At 36.6% G+C, this 17,408-nt stretch overlaps 1 protein-coding gene across 2 annotated transcripts in view; it reads right to left on the bottom strand.

Annotated features, from left to right (window-relative positions):
• NHLRC2 (NHL repeat containing 2) overlaps nt 1-17,216 on the bottom strand; it is a 56,618-nt gene extending 39,402 nt beyond the window's left edge. The window contains exons 1-2 of one of the 2 annotated variants that reach the window (XM_024253803.3): nt 17,039-17,216; nt 13,407-13,559 (exon numbers count right to left, since the gene is read on the bottom strand). In XM_024253803.3, the coding sequence (XP_024109571.2) occupies nt 13,407-13,559; nt 17,039-17,216 (331 nt within the window). Of the gene's footprint in view, nt 1-12,077; nt 12,335-13,406; nt 13,560-17,038 lie in introns of those variants that run through there. The other variant, XM_054522901.2, reaches the window with a different exon arrangement.
• Between the last annotated feature and the right edge of the window lie 192 nt (nt 17,217-17,408).

The following is a 17,408-nucleotide window of genomic DNA, read 5'->3' as shown; positions in this document are numbered from 1 at the left end:
GTTCTCATGGAGTCTTTTAAGTCTCCCCTACACTTGTTCTTGGCATCCACAGACTTACAGCAATAGAACCTTTATGGGAATTTAGTTTATTTCTGAATTTACATGTAATGTGAAGGCCATGATATTCTCTGTCTCCTAGTATTGTGAAATGCAGGGCCAAGTGTGATTTTACTTGCTCTCCCCTTTTTTATTGTTTGGAACAGAGGGGAGGGACAGTGGGGAGATTCAAGATCAGGTGGCCACCATCCTCCTCCAAACCCAGAAGTAGCAGAGATAGATTCTTTTTAATCATTAGGTTTATTGACATATAATTACTTACACTAATCTTTCATATTTTGTTAATTGATTAAATAAATTTAACTGAGTATAAAACCAGAAACTGGTATAAAACCAGAAACTGGTATAAAAACAGAACTATAGTATAAAATAGAAGTATTTCCAGTAGTATAAAAACAGAAGTACTTCCAATACGATAAAGAATAAGGAAAAAATGCCTACTATCTCTATTATTGTTTAACAATAAATTGAGGTGGGGCATGGGGGATTAGCCAACATAATTAGACAAGTGAAATCAATTAGAGGCATAAGACTGAAAAATTTCTATATGGAGATATAACAGTATGTCAAGAAAAGTCCAGAGACTCAATTATAAAACTAAGTCAAATAATAAAAGATTCAGGGCCAGGTGCAGTGGCTCATGCCTGTAATCCCAACACTTTGGGAGGCCGAGGCTGGCAGATCACCTGAGGTTGGGAGGCCGAGACCAGCCTGACCAACATGGAGAAACTCCGTCTCTACTAAAAATACAAAATTAGCCGGGCGTGGTGGCATATCCATGTAATCCCAGCTACTCAGGAGGCTGAGGCAGGAGAACTGCTTGAACCTGGGAGGCAAACGTTGCGGTGAACCGAGATCACGCCACTGCACTCCAGCCTGGGCAATAAGAGCAAAACTCCGTCTCAAAAAAAAAAAAAAAAAAAAAAAAGATTCAGGAAGGAAGAATACATAATTAACACAAGGAAATCAATAGCCTTTATATACTCAAACAATAACCAGTTAGGTGATATAATGGCAGACAAAACTCCATATACAATAAATAGCCATATAAACATAAGATTAACCCAACTCAAAAATGCATCTTAAAATTACACCAAGATACCATTTCCTATCTATTAGATTGGTAAAAATTAAAAAGTATGTCAAAACAGTTTATTGAAGCAGCATCTGAGAAAGAGGTACACTCACACACTGCTAGCAGAAATACAAACTGGTACAACTTTCCTGATGGAGAACTAGGCAATACCTAATGAAACTACGTATGTACTTAACTTTGACCCAGCAATGTCACTTTTAGGAATTTATCCTTAAGTGATTCCACCAGCAAGACAAAAGCATATCTACAAGATTGTTTATTGCTTATAATTACTAAATATGGAATGATCTAAGAGCCAACACACAGGATAGGACAGTGACTGAACGAGTTACGGCACACACACAGCAGAGTACTATGCAGTTATTTTTAAAAGTCAAGAAGTTCTCTATGAACTGTTATGAAGTGACTCCTGGGATAAATTTTTACATGAAAAAAGCAAGTGTATAAAAATGTCTACAGTATGTCACCTTTTGTTTTAAAAAAAGGAAATTTTAAAAAATATGGGACAGAAATGGGAAGGCAAGAACAGTTAGAAGTGATGAGTGGATAGAATGAGTATCTGTTTCATCCTCACTTTGAAGACCATGTTGTCTTACACACTCAAAAACTAAGTCAACAAAGATGGGGGGGACTTAAAATGAAATACAAATAGAAAAAAATAAATCTAACGATACTTCAAATGAATAACATAATTTAATGGAGGAAGCTGAGAAGTGGGAAGGAATAGCCTAAGTAATTTCTGAATTATTTGAGAGACTAGAAGCAAAAACACCATAGTAGCAATGAGCACATCTAGTTCCCAGACCTTGGTTTCGTAATACCATTCCCTACTAAAAGGGATCAAAGCTCCTTAAAGAAATAGCTGACTCAGGGTTGAGCTGGAAAAACACAAGATACATCTGGAAATATTTTGGTGTGTTTAGTAAGGAAGGGCTCAAAAAATGACAAAGAAATACCAAAAGATCACAGAAGACAGCCTGAAGGGGATCCTATTAGTCAAATCTTGGACAATTTGAATACCAAAATAAATTATGACAGTAATGATTTATAACCCAATGAATTTTAAATAAGAATCCATGAGTTAAATCTGTATACATTTTATGTACATTATATATATGTAATATTTATCATAAAGTATGTTATCATGTATCACACATATTTTCCTACTGATGAATATATCCCAACATTTCCTTGTAGAAGTGCTGACAGAAGTGAGATGTGAATGATGAGGTGTTAGGTGCAGAGAACGCTGAAGGAGATTCCAGGGAGAGATAACAGCACCTACAAAGAGGAAGCAGGAAGTATAGAAGAAACTGAAGAAGGTAAGTGACTAGGCACAGAGAACAATGGAGAACGTGGGACAAAATGAGAATAAACATACAGATGGGATCAGTCTTGTAAGTCATGGTAAAGATTTATATCTTTATCCTAAGAAAAATGGGAAGTTATATGGAGAATGAAGGGCAAGTCTCAAAGATATTTCAAACTAAACTCATAACCTTCTCCTCCAAATATGACCTTTTCAGTGTTTCCTGTCACTGAATGGCACCATCATCCATCCAATTATAGAAGCAAAAAACCAATCTAGGACATCTCTGTAATAATCAATCAGCCCACTCTCATCATCCATACTTAATCCACAATCAAGTCCTATTGCTCTTATCAGCCATGACTAGTTTCAAGTTGTTATCCTATTCACAGAGAGCACAATAGCCTTGTCACAGATTTCCCATATCCATTCTTGTCCACCAAGTAGTTATCCATCCTGAAGTCACTATCTTTTAAAAACACAAATCTGATCACGTCACCTTGTTGCAGAAAATCCTTCATTGGCTTTCAATTGTTACTAGTATAACAAATCTCATCTCTCCAGTATCTTCTCCACACTCTTTTCCTCCTGCAGTATATTCTAGGACTTCCTTTGGTTCCTCAATAATATTATTCCTTTTGCTTTACAGGGTTGGCATACAGTGTTCCCTCTGACTGGAATGTTCTCATCTGTTCCCACCTACTAAAGCCACGCTTGTCTTTCAGAACTGAAGTTCAATTTTTACTTTCATAAGAAAGATTTCTTCCAGATTAAACTCTATAATGTCATCATAGCAGCCTATAATTTTTCCTATAGATCACTAATCAGAAATTATAAAAATATGTATTATTTAATTATATGCCTTCTCTTGTTAGACTATAATGCCTACTAATTACATAGGTCCCATGCATGTTTTATTATTCTCCAGTGCCTAGTACGTAAGTAGGAAACGAATCATTTCACAGGACGTAAATACTGAAGGAATTTATAAATCTGTGTAATAAACCATATCATATTGTCCAAATAGGAGATCTATATTGATCTACATACAAACACAATTGCCAAATTTCCACTCCCATTTTTTTCTGTAAGAACCACAATATGCAGATTTTTCTTAAATTATTTTGCTTTTTCTGTTAATCATGCATACTAAAAAGCGGATGTAAAAGATTCTTGCCTTTATGAATCCTCTGCCAACATAGGGATCAAAATTACTCCATTTAAGAGAAACTACAGAAGAAAGGAAAGAAGAGAGGGAGACAGGAAAGAGGGAGAGAAGAGGGCAAGGAAGAAGGGAATGAGGGAAGGAGAAACTATCAAAAATTGTAACTTCCTTCTTCTCAGTGAAGTAAAACAGCAACACCACCACCAATAAAAAAACCACACATACATGGTGGCTCAGGCTATTTGTGATACCAGCACTTTGAGAGGCTGAGGCGGGCAGATCACTTGAGCCCAGGAGGTCATGGCTGCCGTGAGCTGTGATCGCACCAGTGAACTCCAGCCCAGGCAACAGAGTGAGACCTTGTCTCTGACTAACAAACAAAAAACATGATAAATATATAACTGCTTCTAAAATATTAGTAATAAAACCACTTTTTAAAATACATATTTTTAAAGCTTCAAAAGTCTTATTGAGAGACGTATACTTCTAAATGCACTCAATTACAATTGTATATACTATAGTAGAACGTGTAGTTTAATCACAGGCAATGTAAAAAGCTAGTTAAATGCAAGGATTGAGACTATTTGAGGCATTTCGAAAGATGCTAAAAAAAAAAAAACAAAAAAAAAACCTGTAATGGAGACATTCTGAGATCCAGAAGACAACCACGGCTTCACTAGACAAAAAGGATGAGACGATGATTCCAGGCAGAGGGAGCACTGTGTCAAGGTGTTAAAGCAAGAGGAACGATGGTACTTAGGAACTGAAGGAAAGCCAGGGAGGCTAGAACAGCCTTGAGGAAGGATGAGAAGGTGTGGAAAAGATGCTGGAGAGGGAAAATTTTCGTTTTTATACTAACAACAATGGAAACATAAAAATGAAAGGATCAAAATCGCTGAACACTAAATTGGGAAATAAATGAGAAGCAGATTTGAAAGCCAATCAAACACTGATGTCAGGCTGTTGTCCACACTAAACACCTGAAAATGTGCCATAAATTGGCAATGTTTTCACAGTACTTTATTTAAGAACACAGAATAAATAGACGAACTACTGAATAAAGAAAATATAAAGTGTGTGCAGAAAGAGTTAACATAGTGAAAATATAAAGTGTGTGCAGAAAGAGTTAACATAGTAGCCCTGACTGCTATCCTTTAAAAGGTACAGACAAGATTGGCTCTTGCCTGGCTTCTGGGAGCTTAGATTTCGGGAGGGTTTTCACCATTCCTAGAATGATGAGTGGCTCACTATGCCTAAAATGTTTGTACAAACAATACAGCTTATACTGAATACCTGCTTTCCTTCTGAGAATCTGAACTTTTGAAACATGACAGCAGGCAGAAGCTGCCTACATGACCAGCCCCCAATAAAAGCCTTGGTTATTTCTAAGCTTCTCTGGTTGGCAACATCCCAAATGTGCTGTCACAACACATTGCTGAGGAAATTAAGAGCATCTTGGGTTGACTCCACTGAAAGAAGACTCTAGAATCTTATACCTGGTCTCCTTTCAACTCAGTCCCATGCATCTTTTCCCTTTCCTGATTCTGCTTGGTATCTTTTTGCTATAATATAGTCATGAGTACAAGTATATGCTGAATCTTGTGAGTACTCCTAATGAAAACTATCAAACCTGGTGAAGGAGCTGGGGGGTGGGGGGGGGCAGGTGAGGTTTGAGAACAATGACACAAAGTGAAATTATATGTAGACTTATTTGAAGGCTTAGTTTTACTATAAAATTAAAAGTACATTCTTCTAATTTTTAATAAAGTATAGAACAGAAAAAAGCATATACTATATGACAATACTAGCATTTACTCAATAGTAATATGAAATTCAGATTTTTAGAAGTCTGACTTAGTTATATATTAACATACACCTAGCAATCACGTTAAAATACATAAGGCTTTCCTAATAGAAGTTTTCTTATAAAACAAAAGTGCTTTTTCCTTAGATAATAGCCATTATGTTCAATTTCAGTACTATATAATAACATACCATTAATGAATACACCATAAATAACTTAGTTCTCAAGTAGAAAATGATAAAATATCACTTGCAGTTTAACATAAATAGTTACTAAGTTATTATTAATTAATTACAATCTTAGGGCACAGTTACTTCTTTAAAAATGTTTAAACATCAGAACAATTCATTACTATTAAGTACGTTTTGCTTTTTGCTTTCAAACTTTTTGGCATTTGCGATTTCTCATTTGCTACTGCGAAAGTGGCACTGGCCCCTATTACAATCCTGCGTTTAAAAGCTGATTTAGAGGAAGCAAGTTGATGATGAAATTGGGCCTCTTTCAAGGTGTTTTGAATTAATAAACACTTCCTTATTCAGTGGAGCAATTTTGGCTTTATGGTAAAATGAGCGGAACATTTCATGGAATTTTAAATATACTGCCAAATGTCACTTTGAGAGCATAAATAGCACTGCTGCAGATACATTCGGAAGTACATCAAATAGTAATGGGAGAAGATATTTAACTACAAAAAAGCAAATTTAATTTAGTGACTTAGTGACAGCTTATTGAGCTATCATGTGATCATTTCTGGTTATGTCTGCTTTTATGAATATAAACTGAACTTATCTTCTAATCAATATAAAAATCTTTTAAGTCATCAGGATTTTCACATAGTAGCATATTTATTACAGAAGCAATGTTTCTTTGAAATACAATGTTGAGACTACTTACAAAATATTTTTTAATGGTTAAAAATTTATTCCACTATGTAACAAACCTGCACTTTCAGCACATGTATCCCAGAACTTAAAGTAAAAAAAAAAAAAAAATAGTCGAAGTTATATTTAAAAAAAAAAAAAAAGAAAAGAAAGCCTCTGTGAGCACTTATCACAATGGCATTCTCAACCATTTCTCATGCTTTTCCTTTTTTCCAGTATTCTTCACAAACCTGTGGCAAATTAAAGAAAAAGTTCTACGGTAATCTCAAAAACAAATATATTCCACAAACAATATTCTAAGCCAAATACAGAAAAACACTAGTCAGTATTCTCTACCACACTAACAAGTAAGTTATTCGGCCAGCAAATCATACCCAGTAATATGCTAATAAACCAGCTCTATTATATGGTGAGAGGAACGGGGGGGATGAAAAGCGATTTTTAAAAACCTCTGATTTGTGCCCAGGCGCAGTGGCTCACGCCTGTAATCCCAACACTTTGGGAGGCCGAGGCAGGCGTATCACGAGGTCAGAAGATCGAGACCATCCTGGCTAACATGGTGAAACCCTGTCTCTACTAAAAATACAAAAAATTAGCTGGGTGTGGTGATAGGCGCCTGTAGTCCCAGCTACTCGGGAGGCTGAGGCAGGAGAATCACTTGAACCCGGGAAGCGGAGCTCGCAGTGAGCTGAGATGGCGCCACGGCACTCCAGCCTGGGTAACAGAGCAAGACTGTCTCAAAAAAAACACAAAAAACCTCTGATTTGTAGCATTTGTTGATTTCCATGGTCTAAATACTCCCACTATGGCTGATTTCAAGATTACCACTGGCTCATAAAATTTCTTACATATTTAACAAATGGCTCTCACCAGCCTACAGGAGCCAGCTCCAACACACCACTGACTGTACCCCTCCCAGTGGTGCACAATTCTGACCTTGTAAGGTTCATTTTTAAAACAGTTGTTAAAAACCCATTTTTGTGTGTGTATGTGGTTTTTTTTTTTCTAGACGGAGTCTTGCTCTGTCGCCAGGCTAGAGTTCAGTGGCGCAATCTCAGCTCACTGCAATCTCTGCCTCGTGGGTTCAAGCGATTCTCTTGCCTCAGCCTCCCTAGTAGTTGGGATTACAGAGGCGTGCCACCACACCCAGCAATTTTTGTATATCTAGTAGAGACAGGGTTTCACCATGTTGGCCAGGATGGTCTCCATCTCTTGACCTCATGATCCGCCTGCCTTGGCCTCCCAAAGTGCTGGGATTATAAGCGTGAGACACTGCGCCTGGCCCATTTTTGTGTTCTTATAGTTTCTTCCATAAAATTTACTATTTTAACCGTTTGTTAAGTGTACAGTTCAGGGTATTTAGTACATTCCTATTGCTGTGCGACCATTGCCATCCTCCATCTCCAGAACTCATTTCATCTTGCGAAACAGAAAATGTACCCATTAAACAATAGCTCCGCATTCTCCCCTCTCGCTAGTCACTAGCAACCACCATTTTACTTTGTCTCTATGATTCAGATTACTCTAAATACCCTGTGTAAGTGAAATTATGTAGTATTTGAATTTTTATAAGTAGCATAAATTGTGATTTTTTTTCACCTAACATAATGTCCTCAAAGTTCATCCATGTTAGAATTTCCTTCCGAGGTTGACTAATATTCCACTGTATGCATACACCACATTTTCCTTACCCACGATCCATCAATCGATCCATCAATTTAGGTTGTTTCTAAATCTTGGCTATTGAGAATAATGCTACCAGATATAGGTCTATTCAGGTTTTCTATTTCTTCATAGTTTAGCCTTAGTAGGTTTTGTTTTCAGAAATTTGTCTACTTCATCTAGGTTATCCAATTTGTTAATGTACAATTGCTCATAGTACTCTTATAATCCTTTTTATTTCTGTAGAATCAGTAGTAATGTTCCCATTTTCATTCCTGATTTTAATAATTTGAGTCTTCTTTTTTCCTAGTCTAGCTAGCTAAAGGTCTAGGAATTTTTCTGGTACTTTTAGAGAACCAACTTTTGGTTGGTTGTACCCAAATTGATCTTTTCTATTACTTTTCTATTATCTATTTTGTTTCTCTCTCCCTGCTTGAATCTTTATTTCCTTCCTTCGGTTAGCTTTGGGTTTACTGTGTTTTTCTTTTTCTAGATTCTTAAGGTGTAAAATTCTATTAAAATATTTCTTGTTTTTTAATATAAGCATTTATAACCATAAATTTCTTCCTTAGCCCTGTTTTCACCATGTGCCATAAGTTTTGTTACATTGTGTATTCATTCATCTCTAAGTATTTTCTAATAATTACCTATGTGTTTTCTTCTTTGGTCCACTGGTTATTTAAGAGTGTGCTGTTTGATTTCCACAAATTTGTGAATTTTCCAATTTTCCTTTGGTTATTGTTTTCTAACTTCATCTGTGATCAGAAAAGATACTTTATCTTCAAAAAAAATCTATTGAAATTAACTTGTGGCATAACTAATGGTCCATCCTAGAAAATGTCTCATATGCAATCCTGTTGTTGTTGGGTAGTGTTATCTTGTTGGGGAGAGTGTCCTGTATATATTGGGTATAATTCTCCAACTACTATTGTAGAATTGTCTATTTCTCCCCTCAATTCTGTCAATTTTTGCTTCATATATTTTGTCTGTTATTAAGTGCCTAAGTGTTTATAATCATTTTATCATTATAATCATAACATCTATGTATTAATTTTTTTATTTTTTAATAAATGAGGTCTTGCTATGTTACTCAGGCTGGTCTCCAACTCCTGGCCTCAAGTGATCTTCCTGCCTCTGCCTCCTGAGTAGCTGGGATTACAGGTGCAATCTGTGCTTGGCTTGGGCTTTTTATTAGTATATAATGTCCTTCTTTGTCTCTTGTAACCTTTTTAGATTTAAAGTCCATTTTGTCTGATACTAGCATAGCCATCCCAGCTCTCTTTTAGTTACGATTTGCATACAATATCCTTTTCCATCCTTTCAATTTTAACCTGTTTGTATCTTTGGATCTAAAGTGAGTCTCTTGAAGACAACATATAGTTGGAATATGTTATTTATTCATTCTGCCAATTTCTGCCTTTCAATTAAAGGACTTAATCCATTTACATTTAAAGTAATTATTGACAAAGGGACTTATCTGTCATTTGGCTATTTGAATCCATTTACATTTAAAGTAATTATTGACAAAGGGACTTATCTGTCATTTGGCTATTTGTTTTCTACATGCCTTAGAGCTTTTTTGTCCCTCATTTCCTACATCATTACTGTTTTTTTTTGTTTAGTTGATTTTTATTTTGTAGTGAAACATTTAAATTCTTTTCTTATTTCATTTTGTGTATATTCTTTATTTTTTTTTGTGGTAACCCGGGGAATTAACATCTTAAAGTTATCACACTCTAATTTGAATTTATGCCAGCTTCAATAACATACAAAAACTCTGCTCCTTTAATACCTCCATCCCATCCCTTTCAGTTGCTGATGGCCCCAAATTACATCTTTGTACATTATATCTCCAAATATATAAACTAATAATTACTTTAATGCATTAGTTTCTTAAATTACATAGAAAATAGGCCGGGCTCGGTGGCTCATGCCTGTAATCCCATACAGCAGTTTGAGAGGCTGAGGTGGGCGAATCACCTGAGGTCAGGAGTTCAAGACTAGTCTGGCCAACATAGCAAACCCTGTCTCTACTAAAAAAAATACAAAAAGTAGCTGGGCGTGGTCGCAGGCACCTGTAATCCCAGCTACTTGGGAGGCTGAGGCAGGAGAATTGCTTGAGCCTGGGAGGCAGAGGTTGCAGTAGGCTGAAATGCGCCACTACACTCTAGCCTGGGGAATAGAGCAAGACTCTGTCTCAAAAAAAAAAAAAAAAAAATACATAGAAAACAAAATGTGATGTTACAGTAACATTAGCTTTTAGAATCATTTTAAAAATATAGTAGTCTCTTAAATTATATAGAAAACAAAAAGTGGAGTTAAATACCAATGTTACAATAACACTGGTTTTTATACTTGCCTATTATTTACTTTTACTGAGATCTTTATTTCTTCACAGGATTTGAATTATTGTCTAGTGTCCTTTCATTTCAACCTGACGGACTCCTTTAGCATTTCTTTCAGGACAGGTCTATCAATGAACTCCCTTACCTTTTATTTATCTGGAAATGTCTTACTTTCTTTCTCACTTTTGAAGGACAGTTTGCCAGTCATAGAATTCTTGGTTGACAGTTTTGTTCCTTTAGTACTTTGAATGTATTGGCCCACTGCCTTCTGGCCTCCAAAGTTTCTGATGAGAAATCAGCTGATTATTGAAGATTCCTTGTATGTGATGAGTTGCTTCTCTCTTGCTTTCAAAATTCTCTCTTTGGTTTTAGGCAGTTTGATAATAACATGTCTTGGCGTGGTTCTCTTTGAGTTCATCCTACTTGGAGTTCACTAAACTTCTTAGATGTTTGTGTTCATGTTTTTCATCAAATTTGGGATGTTTTCAACCATTATTTCTTCAAATATTCTCTGCCAAAATGCACATGCTCGTCTGATTGATGGTGTTCCAAGGTCCTTTAGGCTCTGTTTTCTCTTCTTCAATCTCTGTTCTGTTTGTTCCTTAATCATTTCCATTGCCTTATCTTCAGCTTCACTGATTCTTCTTTCTGCCTACTCAAATCTGTCTTCGAATCTCTATATGGCCCCTGACCTATGAGGGTATGACTTATGATTTTTCAACTTTACGATGAGTTTATCTGGACATAATCCACTGTAAGTCAAAGGGCTCCTTAGGATTTAGGAAGTTATGATTTCTACTGAGTATCACCTTTCCACCATCAAGTCAAAATATTTTAAGTCGAATTATCATAAGTCAGGGACCATCTGCTGTGCTACCAAGCATTAAACATACTTTCTCAACTTCATGATATTTTCAACTTACCATGGGTTTATCAGCTGCACTATAAGTCAAGGAGCCTCTGTAGTGAGTTTCTCCTCTCCGCTAATCCACTTTTCAGTTCCAGAATTTCTTTCTAGCTTCTATTTATGTCTTCTATCTCTTTATTGTATTTCCATTTTCTTCATACATTGTTTTTTTAAAACTTTTTCCATATTTCCCTTTAGTTATTTGGGCATCTTTAAGACAGGGTTTTAAAGTCTTTGTCTCATAGATATGTATCAGGTATTTTTTAGAGACAATTTCTATCGATTTATTTTTTTCCTTTGAATGGGCTGTACTTCCCTGTTCTTGAATGGGCTGTACTTCCCTGTTCTTTGTATATGTTTTGCGATTCTTTGTTGAAACTGACAGTGAATTCTTGCTCCACTTACAAAGTATTTTACTTTTCAGAAGTGTATTTGTATATAAAAATATTTTTAATTTTTTTGTCACAACGTGCTATAAAAACAATGTTTCCAGTAAACTGGTAGGAGATTATAAGGATCCATTCTAGGAAGTCACTGAATCTGCTTAAGGTATGGGGTTAACCATGAGTTCACCAAACAGTCTTTCAGGGGTGATCTTAGATATGGAACTGGTAAACTTTGAGATTCTTAACTCCATGTGTAATGCCATTCTAAAACACAAATGTCATCCGTCTACTAAAAAACAAATCAAAAACAAACTTCAATATCTCTGTATCCTCACAGAAGGAAAAGTCTAAACTATTAAGAATGCTACACAATGCATTTCACAATGTGGTCCTAACCTAACCTACCTTTCTCTCCTTTTACTTTTACCATGAACCCTTACAATCTTGCCACACTAAATTATTTACCTGTTCTTGGAGCAAGAATCCTACTCCTCTGTGCTTCCATGCTTGTTTACCTGACGCTTCCTCAGCCAGGAGTGTCCCTTCTGCCCCATTTTCATTTTCAGCTGCACTCCTGCTCATTTTTCAAGTTCTAGCTCAATTGTCTCCTTCTCTGAGAAATCTTTTCCAACGTTTCTAGGCAAAGTGACTTATTCCTTTCCTTAGGTTCCATAATGTTTTTTATTCAATTTTGTTACATATTTCCTCAGCAGTTAGCAGAGTACCCTGCACATAATAACATGTTCAATAAATGTGATGTCTTGAACAAGAAACACTGGCATCTAAAACCTAGGAGATAAGATATCCATATTTCTTAAATCCATACAGATAAATTTTTAATAACAGGATTTAGCTAGTAGAAATATTTGAGTTCTTGATAAATCATTTGACTGGTAATTTTAACATACAATCTACTACAATTCAAAAGCATCTGAAGTTTCAGTTGCACTGAAGATTTCTCTATCACTTCCCCTTTAAAGTTAAGTTTCAGAATATCCTTTACTTTCATACGTATATAGTCTCTTCTCATCTTTACTATCACAGGATCGGTGACCCTATCTCTTTTTTTTTTTATCCACTCCAAGATTAGTGCTTCAATTCATTTAAACCTAATTAAATGGTACTTTTAATTAATTTCATTTACTCCCATGCTCTTTTTTTAGAAAGCAGACAAAAAAAAAAATCTGATTAATTTTTCAAACTTCTAAAGCCAATAAGTATAATCTCCTACATCTTTAGAATTTGTAATACCATAAAAATGGATTTCCTAGTGTGCTTTGAAAAACATTGGCTGTAATAAATCATTTTTTAATGAAGCAGGGTCAAAGAAAGAGTATCTGTTATATTTTGCATTCCACTGCAGTTCATGTCATTCAATACTAATGAAAGCCTAGTCACATTTCCTAATAAGAACTTTAAACCTTTATATGACAGTGAAAACAGTGTAAAATTAAGGTCAGATATTTTATTTTTTTAACAGAACAAATTTAAGTCAGCCTCAACATACAAAAAAGACCTTTTAAAATATCTGATCATGAAAAAAAGCAAATTATGCCCCTATCCTCAGAGAAAAACCATATACTAAATGCTGGTTCTTTAGATAGACAAACCACTATTACTAAGCTTAATCCTTTATGAAAAGGTACATGAAGTCTTTAATTCATAGATAAGAGATTACTTTTAGAATCCCTGAAGTCTTGCCAAATGTTCATTCTCCTATGAGCTAATGAGTCAGCGACTCTTCCTGTGACTATGCCAGGACAGTCTGTTAGAAACTAATTAAAGAGCAGATACCTTTATCAGAGTATGTGTGTTCTAATGCATGGAGATCAGGCAATAGGTGAATACAGTTTATGCAGCAGTAGGTGAAGAAATCAAGGACGACTATTTTTCCACATAGATCCTTGTAGACAGAAATAGGTTCTTCTGTGTTCAGCCATTCTAATCCTGAAATTTACATAAAATAAATTACAATGATTAAAGAGAAAGATAAAATTTACCTAAAACTTTCCATTAAAATGTGACTTTTTTTTTTAAGACTAATGCAAATAAACACTTTAAGAGAGAGTAACACCATATAAAGGCTGTGGCAGTTGCATGTATTTATAGTTGTTTACTATGAACCATCATTTTCTATCAACAAAAGAAATAAAAGACATATCTTTATGACTGTGACTAAACAGGTATTTGTGGTTTGGAAGAACATACCATGAAGGCAAATTAGTAGAGATTAAAAGCCCAAAAAGGGAAGAAAGAAAAGGAAGGGATGGGGGTACGGGTGGGGGAGCAGGAGGAATAGAGGACGGGAAAGCTGCTATTATGATGCCGTCTGCAAATAAAGCAAGAAAAAGCTACTAAATTCTTTCAGAAATAGGGTAACAGTCTGTGAAAAGGAGTAAAGGCAACACACTTAGGCAAAAAAAAAAAAAAAAAAAGGAGGAAATATCAAATAGTAAATGAACCTAATTACATAAACAATTAGATACAAATGGGCTACTGAGAATAAAGGTCAAGCTTAAGAATAGTAAGATATAACTAAACATCAAAAAGGAGTGAAATGTGTGTAAGGATAAACATACAAAATGCCTTAAACAGTTTCCTAAAGGAGAAGAAACTGAAATATTCTAGATTTGGGTGAGACCTTAAATACAAAATAAAATATGCTAAATGTAAAGTTAAGGAAAATACACTTATTATTGTCACAGATTTCATTGAGGTAACATTAATATTAATGAAGAACGTGTTCCCTTTCCTCCAAAAGAAGAAAGCTCTGTAGTGTGAAGAAAGATTTTGTTAATAATAAAGTACAGCATCCCTATTTAACCAATTTAAGAAAACAAAGTTTACTGCTTATAAATAACTCAATGCAGCTATTACAACTATTAATTATACCTTGAAGCAGGTATTTAGAATAGCTTTTAGCAACTGAAAGCCAAAGTTGGGAGGAATAAGTAAACAGTAACAGCTAATGACTAACAACAATAACTGTAGTTACTCAATCGTAACAAAATTCTAGAAAAAAAAATCTGCAGATCAAACTAGTATTTGGGCCAATTAGTCCAAACTAATGAGGTTTCAGGGTACAGTGACCTCTTAATTATCCATTTTGTTAAAGTATTAATTATATACCAGATCAAGTGATCATACAAAACTTCACACTAATTAATGTATATTTCATATCCTACTTGCAAAATATTTATTAATCTGTCTTCTGTGACTTTTCTGTAAATAGTCAAGAGTGGCTTAGCTCAGGGGGTATAGAAAGAATGACTACATCTCAGTCAGTGTGCTAGATACTTACCAGGCTTAATAAAATGTATTTTACAATAACAATAATTACAATGAATACAATAAAAAGCTGCTAACATTTAGTAAGCTTTTCTGTGAATTAAGAGTTTTACATATATTACTTTCAATACAAATAATAATCCTGAAAGGTAAATAATAGTTCAGTTTTGCAAGTGAGAAATATAAGGCTTTGAGGTCAAGTAACTTGCTCAAAATCACACAACCAACAAAATGGAAATAACAAGGATCTAATTCCAGGTCTCTGTGACTCTATCCATTACACTGCACTGTCTCCTATAAACATGTAAGTCTTCTAAGAAATGAACAAAGCATACAGTTTTTCAGATAAAGTTATGTTTATGACTTCTTGATTATAGTTTACTGCTAAAGAAACCAAGAAAATAGTCATTTCTAGCATTCTGTCCTCAATAATTGGGTCCAGGAGAAAATCATACTACGTTAAACACAAAGCCTGAATATTTTATTATATGTTTTTTTAGTTATGAGTCACAGAGGTCAAATCTCATGGGAATAAAATACACTGCCTGTAAATACAAACAAGATTAGAAAATAAACATTCCCCAAATCCCAGTTGATGGCCTGCTTGTTTATAACAGTGTACTTACTATATAACTACCTTCTGTACCAAAAATTTTTTAAATCATATATTTGTATAGATGTAAACAATATTTTAAAATTTATTTGATGTGATAAGCATTCATGTACACAATTCTTTTGTAAGAATTCCACAATATTTTAAATCCAGTATAATATTAATAGCAAGAAAAATAAGCACTTCTCAAGGTGGGTAGTGCAAAAGGCTTGGAAAGACACCAAATACTCTGTTGTCAGAGGCAGGTTCCGATATACCTCCCATGAGATAACTGAACTCTGCCACATCCAACCAATTAACTATACATGTGGTTTCAGTGTCACGCCAGGACACATGCCAGCACCACCAGGCAAAGCAATGCTACTCCCATCCAAAGAAGGTAAAATACGTTTTCATTTATCATGGCAAGATGTGCTTCACAAACATCCCTGCCGGGAATATCTATTCCTTCATGCTCCAAAAGCTCACATAGCCAGGATTTAAACCCTGGAAATAGGCTATAATTGATTCCGATTTTTAAAAGTATTAGTTTCACGACTTTGAACAGAGAAGCATAGCACAGCTAAGAAACCAGCAAATCTAGGGTCTGTATAATCCAATTGGGGCAGTTATCAGCTGTGAGGCCCTGGGCATGTTACTTAACCTCTCTGTGCTTCCATTTCCTCAACTGTAAAAGTGGAATGATAGGAGCACCTCACTGGGCTATAGAGGTAATTGAATAAGGTAATATCTCAAGTGTTTAGGTATCCCCTCAAGTGTTTAGGACTGTGTGTGGCAGGCCGGGCGCGGTGGCTTACGCCTGTAATCCCAGCACTTGGGGAAACGGAGGCGAGAGGAACACTTGAGGTCAGGCGGTCAAGACCAGCCTGGCCAACATAGTGAAACGCCGTCTCCACTAAAAATACAAAAAACAAAACAAAACAAAACAAAAAAACAACTAGCCAGGCGTGGTGGCGCGGGCCTGTAGTCCCAGCTACTCCGGAGGCTGAAGCAGGTGAATCGCCTGAACCTGGGAAGCGGAGGTTGCAATGAGCCAAGATCACGCCACTGTACTCCAGCCTGGGAGACAGAGCGAGACCCCGTATCAAAAAAAAAAAAAAAAAAAAAAGAACTGTGTGTGATATATGAAAAAGTGATCAATAAATGTCAAGATGACGCAGAAAGATGACGAGACGACACTGGGGAACCAGATTGAATGGACAGAATGGTGTGGACGTTGCAATCATTGCCACCGGGGACACTAAACATTCACGGAGTGTCCACTTGGCTAACATCAGGAGCTGGCGGGACTCAGGATACAAAGACGAGTATGTGGATCCCCGTGCCAGGGAAACCCCCGTCGGTGGCCGCTTGGGGACCCCTGGGAATTGCAGAACACGCGAGCAGCGGCCCAAGTTAGGTGAAGGGCCACTCCCCGGGGCGCCAGCGACACAAACCCGCCTAGCCCACCGCTTCGCGGGAGGGCGCCGTCCCCGAGGAAGGGGAGGTGCCGGGAGGGGCCCCCACCCCGACGCCAGCCCCTCACCTTCCGGAAACTCGGGTACTGACAAGTCCTGCTCCCAGCCGTCCACCTTCTGCAGATACTGGTAGACCAGGCTGTCCTTCTCCTGCTGGGTAACGGCGTCGAGCAGGGCGTACTCTAGCGAGGTCTGCGCGGGGAGCAGGCCGGAGAGGCTGCGGCCCCGGGCTCCGGGCGCCGCCATGTTTCCGCCGGGCTCCCAAGGCGGCCGCCGGGCCCGCGGTAGAGTCTCGCTGGGAGAGACGAAAGGTTCACTGTCCTGTGGTTTCCAAACGGCGCATTCACCTCACCCTCCACTAGCCCCACTCCACGCCAGTGACACTTTTTTCTTTTTAAAGCATACGTCCAAGTGCCAAAAGTCCAAATCAACGCAGTT

This window comes from Pongo abelii, chromosome 8, assembly GCF_028885655.2.
Source record: "Pongo abelii isolate AG06213 chromosome 8, NHGRI_mPonAbe1-v2.0_pri, whole genome shotgun sequence".
NCBI classification, from domain to species: Eukaryota; Metazoa; Chordata; class Mammalia; order Primates; family Hominidae; genus Pongo; species Pongo abelii.
The sequence above is the reverse complement of the archived record's forward strand: the minus strand, read 5'-3'. Positions and strand labels throughout refer to the sequence as shown.